The sequence below is a fragment of the Phacochoerus africanus genome, chromosome 7 (assembly GCF_016906955.1).
Source record: "Phacochoerus africanus isolate WHEZ1 chromosome 7, ROS_Pafr_v1, whole genome shotgun sequence".
In the NCBI taxonomy this organism is placed as follows: Eukaryota; Metazoa; Chordata; class Mammalia; order Artiodactyla; family Suidae; genus Phacochoerus; species Phacochoerus africanus.
The window spans coordinates 18,168,997-18,183,176 of NC_062550.1; the positions used below are offsets into that span (position 1 = coordinate 18,168,997).

Consider the following 14,180-nt stretch of genomic DNA (forward strand, 5'->3'; position numbering starts at 1 on the left):
CCTATTTGACTCCCCCCGTATCCCAATCAAGATATACACCGTCAACAGCTTGGTGCACACACTCTCATTTTTTTCCTTATTTTTATACACATGTATATTTTTCTAGAAAATCAAACTATAGTTCCCATTGTGCACCTTGCTTTACTCATCTATAGTGCTTTTGGTGTCTTTCCATCCCATGTCAATACATAAAATCTTAACCATATACTATAACACCAGATATAATATTACATATATTACTATGTTGGATATAGGAACCATAATTTACCATTCCCCCACTGATGAATATCTGCATTATTTCAAACATGTCAGTATTACAAAGAATCCTGAAATAAATATCCTTTACATTTATTTTATTTCACCTGTGAGCTTTTCTCAATGATAACTCTTAGGAGTAAAACTGCTGGCTCAGTGGGTATGAAACATATTTGATATTTGAATAGGCATTGTCTAGCTGACTCTTCACTAGCACTGGATGAGAATATTCCTCACAAACTGAATATTATTTTAAAAAACTGATTAGGTTACAATTCATATCTCAGATACTTTAATTTACATCCCTTTATTAATGAGGCTAAGCATTTAGAAAATGCGTTTATTGTTTCTTCTTCTTTTTTTTTTTTGGCTTTTTCTAGGGCTGCACTTGCAGCATATGGAGGTTCCCAGGCTAGGGGCCTAATCAGACGGAGCTGTTGCTGCCAGCCTACACACCACAGCCAAGCAACTCGGGATCTGAGCCTCATCTGCGACCTACACCACAGCTCATGGCAACGCCAGATTCTTAACCCACTAAGTGAGGCCAGGGATCGAACCCGCAACCTCATGGTTCCTAGTTGGATTTGTTTCCACTGCACCACAATGGGAACTCCTGTTTTTTAATTACGTGTTCATATCCTTTCATCTCAGCTGCCAATTGCGATGGACACTTCTGCTTTATTTTCCTTGAGCTCTCTAGAGCATCTCACCTTACTGACCACTGCCCTCTTTAAAAATTCCTTTCATCCAATGGTTTCTGTGATACTCCTTTTTCCTAGATTTCTTCCCAGAGGGCCACCTTCAGTTTTCTTTACAGGTTTCTCTTCCTTAGTCCCTCCCTTATATGGTGGGGCCCCTCAAGGGTCTGCCTTAGGTCATCTTCTTTACTCACTTTATATATTTGTCTATAGATGATGTCATGTACCCTCCGGTGTCACCCACCAGTTTCTGTTGGTGACTCATGACCTACAATTCTAGCCAGATCTCTCGCCTTACCTATGAGTTCCACCTGGAAATGCTGTAGGCATCTTAAACTTATCCTTTTTTTTATTGGCTGGAAGTTCTCAGGCCAGGGATTGAACCCAAGCCACAGGAGTGACCTGAGTCACAACAGCGACAATGCTGGATACTTAACGTACCGGATCTCATCCTTGTCTAAGGCTGAAGTCTCCCCTCTCTGCCCTTCACTCCTCACTCTTTAATCTGTTTCTTTTCCTGACTTCTCCATATTAAAGAATGGGACAACTGTCTTTCCTACTATTCGGTGTGCATGTTCTCTTATGCCTCCATGATGTGCGTGTGCTGCTTCCTCTGTCACTCCTCTGCCCCCTTTGTTTAATCCCTACTTGTCCTTTGGGCTCAGTCTGGCACCACTTCTTCTGGGAAGGCTTCCTTTTTTTTTTTTAGGGTTGCGTGTGGGGCGTATGGAAGTTCCCAGGCTAGGGGTTGAATCAGAGCTGCTACTGCTGGCCTACACCACAGCTCACAGCAATGCCAGATCCTTAATCTACTGAGTGCGGGCCAGGGATCGAACCTGAATCCTCGTGGATACTAGTCGGGTTCGTTACCAATGAGCTACAACAGGAACTCCTGCTTCCGTCTCTTTTGGGGAGCACACCTGCAGCACATGTAAGTTCCCCGGACCAGGGATGAAGCCCAAGCCACAGCAGTGACAATGCCAGATCCTCAAATCCTGGGAAGACTTCCTTGATGTGGTATAGTCCAGGTTATGAGTTTCTCCTAAATTCTCCTCAGTACCTTGTGTTTTTATTTATTTATTTATTTTATTTTATTTTATTTTATTTTTTGTCTTTTTGCCATTTCTTGGGCCGCTCCCGCGGCATATGGAGTTTCCCGGGCTAGGGGTCCAATTGGATCTGGACCAGCCTACGCCAGAGCCACAGCAACTCGGGATCTGAGCTGCATCTGCGACCTACACCACAGCTCATGGCAACGCTGGATCGTTAACCCACTGAGCAAGGGCAGGGATCGAACCTGCAACCTCATGGTTCCTAGTCGGATTCGTTAACCACTGCGCCACGACAGGAACTCCAGTACCTTGTGTTTTTAATACAGAACTTATCATAATGGGATTATAAACTCTATTTTCCAAACTCTAAATAGTTCCTTGAAGGCAGAGGCCAACTCTTTGTCTTTTGGTCTTTTTAGGGCCACACCAGCGGCATATGGAGATTCCCAGGCTAGGGGTCGAATCAGAGCTGTAGCTGCCGGCCTACACCACAGCCACAGCCAACGCCAGATCTGAGCCATGTTTGCCACCTACACCACAGCTCAGGGCAACGCTAGATCCTTAATCCATTGAGGAAGGCCAGGGGGGATCAAACCCACGTCCTAATGGATACTAATCGGGTTCATTACCACTGAGCCACAACAGGAACTCTGGCAGAGACCAACTCTTGTTCCTCTTTGTGCCTTTGGCACCTGGTACATAAAAGATGCTCCATAAATGTTTATCTATACTTGTGGTGCCAACTTGGGTCATCCCACTATCTTGATGACCTAGTCCAGTCAGGCCTTTATCCTATCACTCCCAAACAGCACAAGATGACCAGTGACTTTCGTGTTGCCAAATCTGATAGTAGACCTCAGCCTATCTCTGTGTCTGACTCTGTTGATAATTTGCCTTTTAGAAATGCTTTCTTCACGGGACATCTGGCACCCCATTCTCTTGTTTCCACTGCTATTTCACCAATTGCTCCCTCTAAGTCTCCTTTGCTGCTTCTTCCTCATCTATCCAACTTTGAAACATCAAGGTGCCCCTGAGCACTGTCCTCAGAACCCTTTCCCAGTTATACTCACTCCCCAGGTGATCTCATGCATCTCCTGTCTTTACAAATCACTGACGCTTTGATACCCACATACCTCATCTCCAAGTTGGATCTCTTCCAATTCCAGATTTGCGCATCCAAGTTCCTATCTGACATCTCTACTTGGATGTGTTAATACAGAGTTTTACATTTAACATGTTCAAAACTGAGCTTCTAATAAATATCCCCCCTTCTCTAAACCTGCTTTTCCTACCATCTTCCCCATCTCAGTGGCATCTTCCCTGGTGTTTGGGCCAAAAGCATTGTTGCCATTCTTTTTCCCTACCTTCAGCATAAATCCTGACCACTTGTTACCTGTATAGCTGCTACTCCAGTCCAATTCATTATCATCTCTGGCCTAAATCACTGCAATTATCTCATAATTGGTCTTCATGCTTCTGCCATTGTTCCTCTAGTCTCTCTCTCCTCTTCTTAAAATTTTAGTCTGATCACATCAGTCCTTTGCACACAAACCATCTGAAGGCCTGCATCTGTACAGTGTTAAGGTCCAGGTCCTTACAATGGCTCTAAATGACATTTCTCTTCCAGTTGCTCAAATACACTTAGAATGTTCTTGCCTCAGGGCATCTGAATGGGCTGTTATCTTCTGTCTGAATTATTTTTCTCCCCAGCTCACGTCCTCAGATCTCTGCTCAAATGTCTCCTTATCAGAGGCTTTCCTTGACCGCTATACTCTACCCCGCTCACCCGCTTTATGTTATTTCATACCTGACAACAGGTTTATTGTCTGTCTCTCCCACCAGAACATAAACTCCACGGTGGCAGGGATGTAGTCTGTATTACTGCCTAAAACAGTGCTTGGCATATTAGTGGGGTGCTCTGTGGATACTTGCTAAATGAATGAGTGAAAGGAAAAAAGGAAAAGAGAAGCTCCTTTGTGCCTTAGGGGGTTAAAGATCCGGCATTGTCACTGTTGTGGCTCTGATTACAGTTGTGGTGTGAGTTTGATCCCTGGCCCAGGAACTTTTGCATGTTGCAGGTGCACCACCACCACTGCACCCGCCCCCCCCCCAAAAAAAAGAAAAAAAGAAAGAAAGGAAAAGAAAAAAGGAAGAAAGGAAAAAGGGGAAAAATAACAGGTGAGAGAGAATAAACCAGCAATTGAGTGAAATGACGGTAACTTTTCTTATAGTGTGCCAAAGAGGATCCATTCTCAAATTACAGGAAAATTAAGTCAAAGACCCAGTAGGGAGTTCCCGTCGTGGCACAGTGGTTAACGAATCCGACTAGGAACCATGAGGTTGCAGGTTTGGTCCCTGCCCTTGCTCAGGGGGTTAACAATCCGGCGTTGCCGTGAGCTGTGGTGTAGGTCGCAGATGCGGCTCGGATCCCGCGTTGCTGTGGCTCTGGCATAGGCTGGTGGCTCCAGCTCCGATTCGACCCCTAGCCTGGGAACCTCCATATGCTGCGGGAGCGGCCCAAAGAAATTGCAAAAAGACAAACAAAAAGCAAAACAAAACAAAACCCAGTAAGCATTGCTCCCTTAGAGAAAACAAAGTGACAGGGGCGTGTTATGTACTAATTTAAATAGTTTAGGTACTGAAAACTGCCAAGAGGATGTTTTTGTAATGCTGGCCCAATTAAAGAATTCTTGCCAAAAATGTGAGGTTTTTTTTTTCCTCCTCACAAGGCTAAATCAAGTAAGATTTCAAAAGAAATACACTATCCAGAGCAGCTAGAAGTTAGCCAGTGGGAGAGTACAAATGGGTACGAGCTAGGAGCTAGTTCTGAGGTTTTTGCCTTTGATGGACCCTGTAGCTAAGAAGCTTGCTACCTCGGCTGGGTCAATAAGTTTGCTTTGGGAGTTCACATTGTGGCACAGTGGAAACGAATCCGACTAAGAACCATGAGGTTGTGGGTTTGATCTCTGGCCTCGCTCAGCGGGTTAAGGATCCCGAGTTGCCATGAGCTGTGGTGTAGATGTGGCTCGGATCTGGAGTTGCTTGCTGTGATCGTGGTATAGGTTGGTGGCTACAGCTCCGATTAGACCCCTAGCCTGGGAACCTCCATATGCCACAGGTGCAGCCCTAAAAAGGCAAAAAAAAATTAACAAAAAAAAAAAAGTTTGCTTTAAACAACCCAGGGGATGACAACAGCTGCACAGCTGCTACCATTTAAATGCAGAGATATTCTTATTGTTTGATTTGGAAAAAAGGAAAAGCCTAGGATGCCCATATCCTAATTTGAGCACAAGCAGTAAGCCATTTTATAACCACCAGCAAAGCACTTGGCCTTCTGACCTTCACTCAAGTCAGCAAAGAAAAAGTGACTCAAAAAGAGAGTCTCAGAGAACAAATAAGACTCTCTACACCTGAGCCAAGCTCTCCTGAGCAAATGGTTCACCAATCAGACCAGCTGGCACAGATGCCCGGCTCAGCTGACATTGAGCCCATGCCCTGCAGAGGCTGCAGGTGGCCGGGCCACATGGGCTCTGCCCACAATGTTCCACGTGTCCCGGGGCTTCCAAATACTTACACTTCTTCTCTTTTCCATGTTTGCTTCTTCAGCTGCTTTCTGGTACCTTCAAAGAAGAAGGGGGGGAAAAGAGAATGTCCTCAAATTAAACTTATATTTTTACTCTTTCAATCTTTAAGAAAACCACTTCTGCACACCTATCTGCCAAGCAATTGTCTTTAATCGACTCTATCAGGAGAAGCAGAGAATGAGAGCAGTCCTCACTTCCTGGGCTGTTGCAGTCACCTGCTCTAAGAGAAAGAGCCAAGACGATGAGGTCAAATGCTGGGAAAGAACTGAATTAAGCAGAAAGTCTGGGGCTTAAGTCCCAATTCCATCACGTATTCACTGTGCTCTCGGGCAAGTCAACTTCTCTAACTCAGCCTCAGTTTTCTTATCTAGAAAAACAATCTATTACAAAGCTGGGATGATCAAATGAGATCACGTGTATAAAAATGTTTTGGAATTAGTCAAAGGATATAGCCTTGCATTAACCCTAGTGTGCACATTTCCCCACCATCAATGCCTCTGAAATCAGCATTCTTATCAACCAGTTGGTCAAGAGGTAGTCATACCACCAGTACCTGTGTGAACTTAGTCTAAGCTGCTGGTACTGTCGCTTTAGTTCAGTTAAATGAATCTGAAGATACTATACATGTTCTTTTTCTTTCCTTTTCTTTTTTTAGGGCTACTCCCACAGCAAATGGAAGGTCCCAGGTTAGGGGTTGAATCAGAGCTGTAGCTGCTGGCCCACAGCAATGTGGGATCCAAGCTGTGCCCGCAATCTACACCACAGCTCACAGCAACGTTGGATCCCCAACCCACTGAGCAAGGCCAGAGATCAAACCCACATCCTCATGGATACTAGTCAGGTTCATAACCTGCTGAGCCACAATAGGAACTCCTTAAAGGTCTTTAAAGAGATTACATTATAATTTGCCATTTTTGGGATTTGCCATTTAAAGAATTTTTTTTTCTTCTTTTTAGGGCCGCACCTCACAGCATATGGAGGATCCCAGGCTAAGGATCGAAGCTGAGCTACAGCTGCCGGCCTACGCCACAGTCACAGCAACACAGGATCCAAGCTGCGTCTGTGATCTACACCACAGCTCACACCAATGCCAGATCCTTAACCCACTGAGCGAGGCCAGGGATGATGGAACTTGCAACCTTGGATTCATTTCTGCTGGGCCACAACAGGAACTCCTAAAGAAATATTATTTTACTTTTTTTATATGCCTAAGAATGACATGTGAGAAAAGCTTATATGTTAAGTAAGCATTAATCTTTTAAAATTTTTTTTTAATTTTTAATTTTATGGCCACACCTGAGTCATTGGAAGGAAGTTCCCAGGCCAGGAATTGAACCTGAGCCTCAGCTGTGACCTACAGTGAAGCTTCAGCAACACAGGATCTTTTAAACCACTCTGCTGGGCCAGGGATAGAACCTGTGCCTCTGTGGTGACCCAGGCTGCTGCAGTCAGATTCTTAACCCAGTTGCCACAGTGGGAACTCCAAACATTGGTCTTTTTAATCAGCAGCAATTTTCCTTAGTAAGTCATAAAATAATGGCTCTGCCTAGAGTTGATAAGAGTCTTAGATTTGATAAGCAGGCTTATATAATTTTATTATTTTAAGTTTATTATTACTTTCGTCATTTTATCATTATTATTACTTGGTTCAGATATCCCTGAGAAACAACTGAAGCCCCAGGGCTTTTCAGAGGAGATCAGGTTTTTCTCTACTTGAAGACAAAAAGAGGTTTGGGAGGTCCAGGCTACAGACCTTCACCTGGCTTCCTCGGGGCCTCTGAGTCAAGCATTGAAGGCAGCACCATCACTTGGACAATCCCCACCATGTGACTTCCTTGGGCCTGCATAAATGGAACTCACCAACCCAACCCTAGAAAAGGACACATTGAAAGGGCTACTTGCTCCCTATTTTAAGGTAGAATTTCAGAAGTCCCAAGGCATTTGGGCAAGAAAAAGGAGGTGAGACAAAAAGATAAAGAGAAGTAGAGGAAAGGGCCCATTCTTCTACCAAAACCAATTTGACCCATAAATACCTTCATAAACTCAGAACTTCCTTAGTATTTGTGTTAAACAGAACAACCTTATCCAATATGGAAGCCAGAGGAAAGTCCTGGATCGGTACCACTGCTTTACTGCTTCGTAACCTAGGTTATATCACTTCATTTACGTGGGCCTCATCTGAGAAACTGACTATGGGAGAGGATTTCTATGGTCTCTTCTAGTCCCATCACTGTTTAACTTTTTTTTTTCTTTTTTGGCTTTTTAGGGCCACACCTGTGACATATGGAAGTTCCCAGGCTAGGAGTTAAATCGGAGCTATGGCTGGGGGCCTATGCCACAGCCACAGCAACGTGGGATCCAAGCCATGTCTGCCACCTACATCACAGCAACACGGGATCCAAGCCATGTCTGCCACCTGCATCACAGCAACACCAGATCCCCAACCCACTGAGTGAGGCCAGGGATGGAACCCACATCCTCGTGGATCCTCATCAGATTCATTTCTGCTGAGCCACAATAGGAATTCCACTATTTAAATTGGGTTTTTTTTTTGTCTTTTTGTCATTTCTTGGGCCTCTCCCGAGGCATATGGGAGGTTCCCAGGCTAGGGGTCTAATTGGAGCTGTAGCCACCAGCCTACATCAGAGCCATAGCAACGCAGGATCCGAGCCTCGTCTGTGACCTACACCACAGCTCACGGCAATGCCGGATCGTTAACCCACTGAGCAAGAGCAGGGATCGAACCCGCAACCTCATGGTTCCTAGTCAGATTCGTTAACCACTGCGCCACGACGGGAACTTCCTACTATTTAAATTTTTAACAATCAGATATCAGTATTTAACAATCATTCACCAGAACGGACAATACTCTGCAAATGAGCAGAGCTTTCTTACAGGGTACGATAAAAGGACTTGCGGCATTTCTGTGATTTCATTGACCATAAATAGGTTATGAAAGAAAATGGGATTAGAACTGCTATAAATCAAGTGACAAGCTGGAAAGATATTTGCAAATTATATTACAGATAAGAGGCTAATTTTCCTAAAATGTAAGAACTCTTACAATCAATAAGAAACTGACAAACAACTTAATAGAAAAATGGTCATGAATATAAACATATAGTTCACAGAAAATATCAAATGACTTAAACCATAAGGACATTCGACCTCAAAATGAAAACACAAACAACACTAAGAACATTTTTTAACATATCAAGTATGAAAAGCTTTTTTATTTTTGGCCGTGCCTGTCACATATGGGAGTTCCCAAGCCAAGGACTGAATTCAAGCCACAGCCATGACCCAAGCCACAGCAGTGATAACACTGGATCCTTAACCTGCTGTGCCACAAGGGAACTCCAGGAAAATGTTTTTTTTTTTTTTTTTTAAAAAAAAGCTAATTTACTGAGAGAAATTACTCTATGAAAGTAATTTTGTCAATTTTACAAAAACTTCAAAATTACAAAAGCACAAATGCTACCTACCACTCACAAACTGTGTTTCCAGAAGAATCCTCACACAAGCAAAAATGACTTTTATGTTAGATTATTTTTCATAGTCTTAACTGCCATAGCAATCAACTGAAAACAACCTGAATATCCATTAGCAGAATACGGGTAAATAAATTATAATGTGTTCATTCAATGAAATACTACACGGCTATATAAAGAACAAAGTCATGGTGGTGACTGTTCCACAACAATTCAAATGTACTTAATGCTACTGAAATGTATACTTAAAATGGTTAAAAGGGTATATTATATGTTATGTATATATTACCAAAAGATTTTTAAAAGACAATGTAGGAGTTCCCTGATAGACTAGTGGTTAAGGATCCATTGTTGTCACTGCTGTGGCTCAGGTTTGCCCAGGAATTTCTGCATGTCATGGGGTGTGGCCAAAATACAAACAAACAAAAGACAATGTAGTATTAGCATAAAGGCAGACATACAGATCAATGGAATGGAATAGAGACCCCAGAAATAAACCCTCACATATATGGTCAAAGGATTTTAACAAGATACCAAGAAAATCTATTGTGGAAAAAAGTTTTTTCAATAAATGATGCTGGGAAAGGTAGATTTCCACACGTAAGAAAAAAAAATGAAGTTGGTCTCATACAAAAATTAAGTCAAAATAGATTAAGACTGAAGTATAAAAGTTAAAGCTATAAAATTCTTAGAAAAAAACAAGGGCAAAGCCTCATGATATTGAATTTGGCAAAGAATTCTTGGAATGACACCAAAAGCACAGGCAATAAAAGAAAAAACTTGAGTTCCCACTGTGCTGCAGTAGGTTAAGAATCTGAATGCAGTGGCTTGGGTTGCTGTGGAGACACAGGTTCACTCCCTGGCCTGGCACAGAGGGTTAAGGGATCCAGTGTTGCTGCAGCTGTGGCATAGTTTGGGATACAATCCTTGGCCTGGGAACTTCCATATACCATGGGTGCAGCCATAAAAAGGAAGGAAGGAAGGGAGGGAGGAAGGAAGGAAGAAAGGAAGAGAGATAGAAGCTCAGCAAAATCTTTGCATTAAAGGACACTATCAACAGTGAAAAGGCAACCCTGGAATGGCAGAAAATATTTGCAAATCATATATCTGACAAGGGATTGATATCCAAAATATACAATACCTATTTTATTTAATTTATTTTTGATCATTTTTGGCTGCCCTGTGGCTTATGGAGCTCACAGGCCAGGGATCAGATTGGAGCCACAGTTTCGACCTAAGCTGTAACTGCGGCAATGCCAGATTCCTAACCCACTGTGCTGGGCCAGGGATCAGACCCACATCCCAGCAGCTTCCAAGATGCTGCCAATCCCATTAGGAAACAGTTGGAGCTTACTATTTTGTTTTATTTTATTTTATTTTATTTTATTTAACAGTCGCACCTGTGGCATATGGAAGTTATCAAGCTAGGGGTCGAATTGGAGCTGCAGCTGCCAGTCTATGCCACAGCCACAGCAATGTGGGATCTGAGCAGCACTTGGGACCTACAATGCAGCTTGCAGCAACACCAGATCCTTAACCCACTGAGCAAAGCCAGGGATCAAACTGGCATCCTCATGGATACTAGTTGGGTTCTTAACCTGCTGAGCCACAGTGAGAACTACTAAATATACAACATTTTAAAAATAATATTGCATTTTTAGACAAGTAATATTGTATATACTACTCTGCATCTCCCTTTCTCCATTTTAGAACAGCTTCTTTTCATTCAAGAAATATGTTCTAAGCACTAGTGAAAGAAATAACCAAAAGAGACATAGTTTCCTGCTTTCAGAGAGCTTACAGCTTATATATTAAACACATATGTGCACGTGTATACACACACTTATATAAGAAAAAGGACAGAGTATTATTAAATAACCTAACAAAGGAACTTAATTGAGAAGGCGGGGCTGGGGAGTAGGAGTGCTGTGTCTGTGTGTGCGTACGTGTCTGTGTGTCAGAAGGCCTTGCTGAGGAAATGACCTTTAGGCTGAGATCTGAAGTTTGACCAGAAGGAGTCAGCCAGGCAAAACAAAGCAAGAAAAGCATTCCGGGCGCAGAAAAGAGCACACACAAAGTCCCCAAGGCAAGAAAGTGTCTCATGCGTATAAGATACACAAAGAACTCCAGTTTTGTGAAGTACACTGAGAAAGAGAGAGTCAGGAGATGAGGCTGGGAGGCAAGAGCTTTGTAGGCCATGCTAAGGATTTCATTTTTCTTTCTTTTTCTTTTTTTTTCTTTTTTTTTTGGTCTTTCTAGGGCCATACCTGTAGCATATGGAAGTCCCCAGGCGAGGGGTCGAACTGGAACTGCAGCTGCTAGCCTACACCACAGCCACAGCAATGCCAGATCGGAGCCACGTCTGCGACCTACACCACAGCTCACGGCAATGCTGGATCTTTAACCCAGTGAGCGAGGCCAGGGATCGAACCTGCGTCCTCATGGATACTAGTCAGGGTCATTTCCACTGAGCCACGATGGGAACCCCCAGCCATGTTTTTAAAAGAGCACTGGATGCTGTGTGGAGAATGGACGGGAGGTGCCTGAAAATGGAGGTGGCAATAGTGAGAGATGATGCCGGCTTGGTCCAGGGTGGTGGCACTGCAGATAAAGTGAATGGACTTGAGATATGGCTCAGAAGCCGAATCAACAGCATTGGTAATGAGAGAAGGGGGAGAAAGAAGTCAAGAGTGATACCTGGTTTCTGGCAGCTGAGTCAATGGAAGTACCGTTCCCTGAAATGAGGACTCTGAAGGAGGAGCAGAGGTAGGGATGCGGAAGATGAAGCGTTCAGTGTTAGCATCCACTTGGCGGCGGCAGTGATGAGATACATGCGTCTAGACCTCAAAAGCGAGAACTGCGCTACTAACATAAATTTACAACCTGTCTGTCCACAGATGGTGCCAAAGCTGTGGAAGTAAGTGATATCATCCACGAAGAGCGTGTAGTGCAAGAAAAGGCCCCTACTCAGTCCTGGGGACTCCGATAATTAGCAGTCGGAAGACAAAGAAGAGGTGATAACAGAGAATGGGAGTAGACAGAAGTAGGAGGAAAACCAGGACTCCCAGAGAAGCCAAGAAAAGAAGAAACGTGGGAAGGAAGAAGGGCTGAGCGGTCATCGAAGACGAAGCCTAACAAACATCTTGATTTAGCAACACTCAGAAGCCTTTGGTAACCCTGGCAACCCTCTCCCATTATAATTTATTAACCCACAGTCCTTTTAATGAGCACTTGTATTGTTTCCAGTTACTCACCACCACGTACCGCGCTGTGGTGAATGTCCTTCTACATACATATTTTTTCCCCACTTGTGCTAATGTATCTGTCTGAGAGTCCCTCGAAATGGCAATGCAGAGCAGAGTGGATTATAGCTAGAGAGGAACTTAGGACTGGCCTTGAACTTGTGTTTCCACACCCCCTGGGTAATCATCGACAGTATATTATAGCAATAATCCATATAGGAAAGCCAGAGCCAATCAGCAGACTGGCCTATTCTTAGCCAATTGTTCTCCAAGGCACAGGGTATTTACACTGTGGTTAGTTGGGTAAATAAGCTTAGAGGTTCCCTTCCCTTTACTGTCTTAACTGAAACAGAGTTACAGAAGGTCAAAATAATTTTCATCTTTAGTCGTATTCTTTGAGCCCTGAAGCATCTGTAAGGCACAGATGTATACACCAATGTCTTTCTTGAATCGTGTTCTGAAACTCCCACTCAAATACTACCACTCTTGATGATCATTGTACGACTATAAATGTAATAAAATTCATTTAAAAAAAATCACCAACCCTTTATTTGTAATAAAGTGCTTGCTAAATAGTAGACGCACACAGAGAGAAAGCTTCCAAAAACTGCTTTCTTCTGAGTTCCGTCCCTGGTACTTTTACATTTTGACTCTCAAAAGAGACACTGAGGCACAACACTTCTGAATTCAGTGTTGGATCAGGATTCAGGCCCTAGACTTTCCTCAGAGACACTCAGAGCAACCAGTATTATCCTGACACAAAATGTGAGCGTCACTGATTGGGGGAGGGGAGATCTTTTCGAAGATCCAAATTTGAGGGAAAAAATATTTGCCATGAGATTTCTATAATTAAAATCTCCTTCCCTTCCCAGATCTTCTCATCCTCCAAGTCTCCTCTTCACATACAGAATTTAATCTTGCAACTGCTCATTAATGCTCAGCTGTGAGGCAGGCAGCTGATGGAGGATGCTAAAATTATCTGGGGAGTAATAACAGTGTCTCGAACTTTTCTAAGGCCAGAAAACAGAGTTCCTGAGCCATGACTCTTGCTCGTATGCCCTCTAATAGAGCAAAGGGAATCCTGAGCCAAAAAAAGGAAAATGGAAACTCCCAAGTTTTAGGCAATGTATTTTCTTCTGGAACAATTTCACCACTAAAATGTTACAGAAAAGGAAAGAAACTGACCAGGGAGATCTGAGGGTCATCTTTCCTTAACAAGGAAGAATGATCACAGAAAACTAAATATAAACTCTTCTTCCTTGGGCCTCTGGGATGGGTAAAGATATAACAAGAGTGGGAGGAGCAGTGACATGAGGGAAGAAGACACAGAGGCTGCAAGAGTTTTAAGTGTGTGAGATTAAGCTCTGCCACCATCTTGCCATGTGATATTTAGTTATAACTACTGGACAGCAAGTTCCTTATTTGTCAGAGCAATGGAACAAAGGTTAGCCAGATCAGAGGTTCTTTATGCTGGAGATTCCTCTTTTCAAATGATAACTTAGAACCTAACATATAAAAGGGATCAAAGCAGGACCGCAGGGGTGGAAGGTCACAGGCTCAGCCCTTTAGATCTTCTGTCTTCTCAGAACTGGCCCGAGGTTCCTCTGAAGAACTCAATTAAGAGAGTTTGAAAACCACTGGGCTAGATTCCTTTCAACTCCAAAAATATATGAGTCAGAGGAACCTTCTGCAAAGAAACCAAATTTTACCAAAAGAGTCAAATTTAATTAAGCAAAGGATTATGCTATGGGCTGTCATTGGTGAGGGAATGACAAAGCTAGCCATTCAAAGTGACCTATCAAGAGTACCCTCCTCACTCAAATTTAATGATTTATATAGTATAGAGGCTTAGGAAAAG

The 14,180-nt window shown here is 43.1% G+C and overlaps 1 protein-coding gene across 1 annotated transcript in view; it reads right to left on the reverse strand.

Moving 5' to 3' along the window:
* LIMA1 (LIM domain and actin binding 1) overlaps positions 1–14,180 on the reverse strand; it is a 103,439-nt gene that overhangs the window by 47,066 nt on the left and 42,193 nt on the right. Inside the window, 1 exon segment of the mRNA XM_047786593.1 lies at positions 5,580–5,625. Within this exon segment, the coding sequence (XP_047642549.1) occupies positions 5,580–5,625 (46 nt within the window).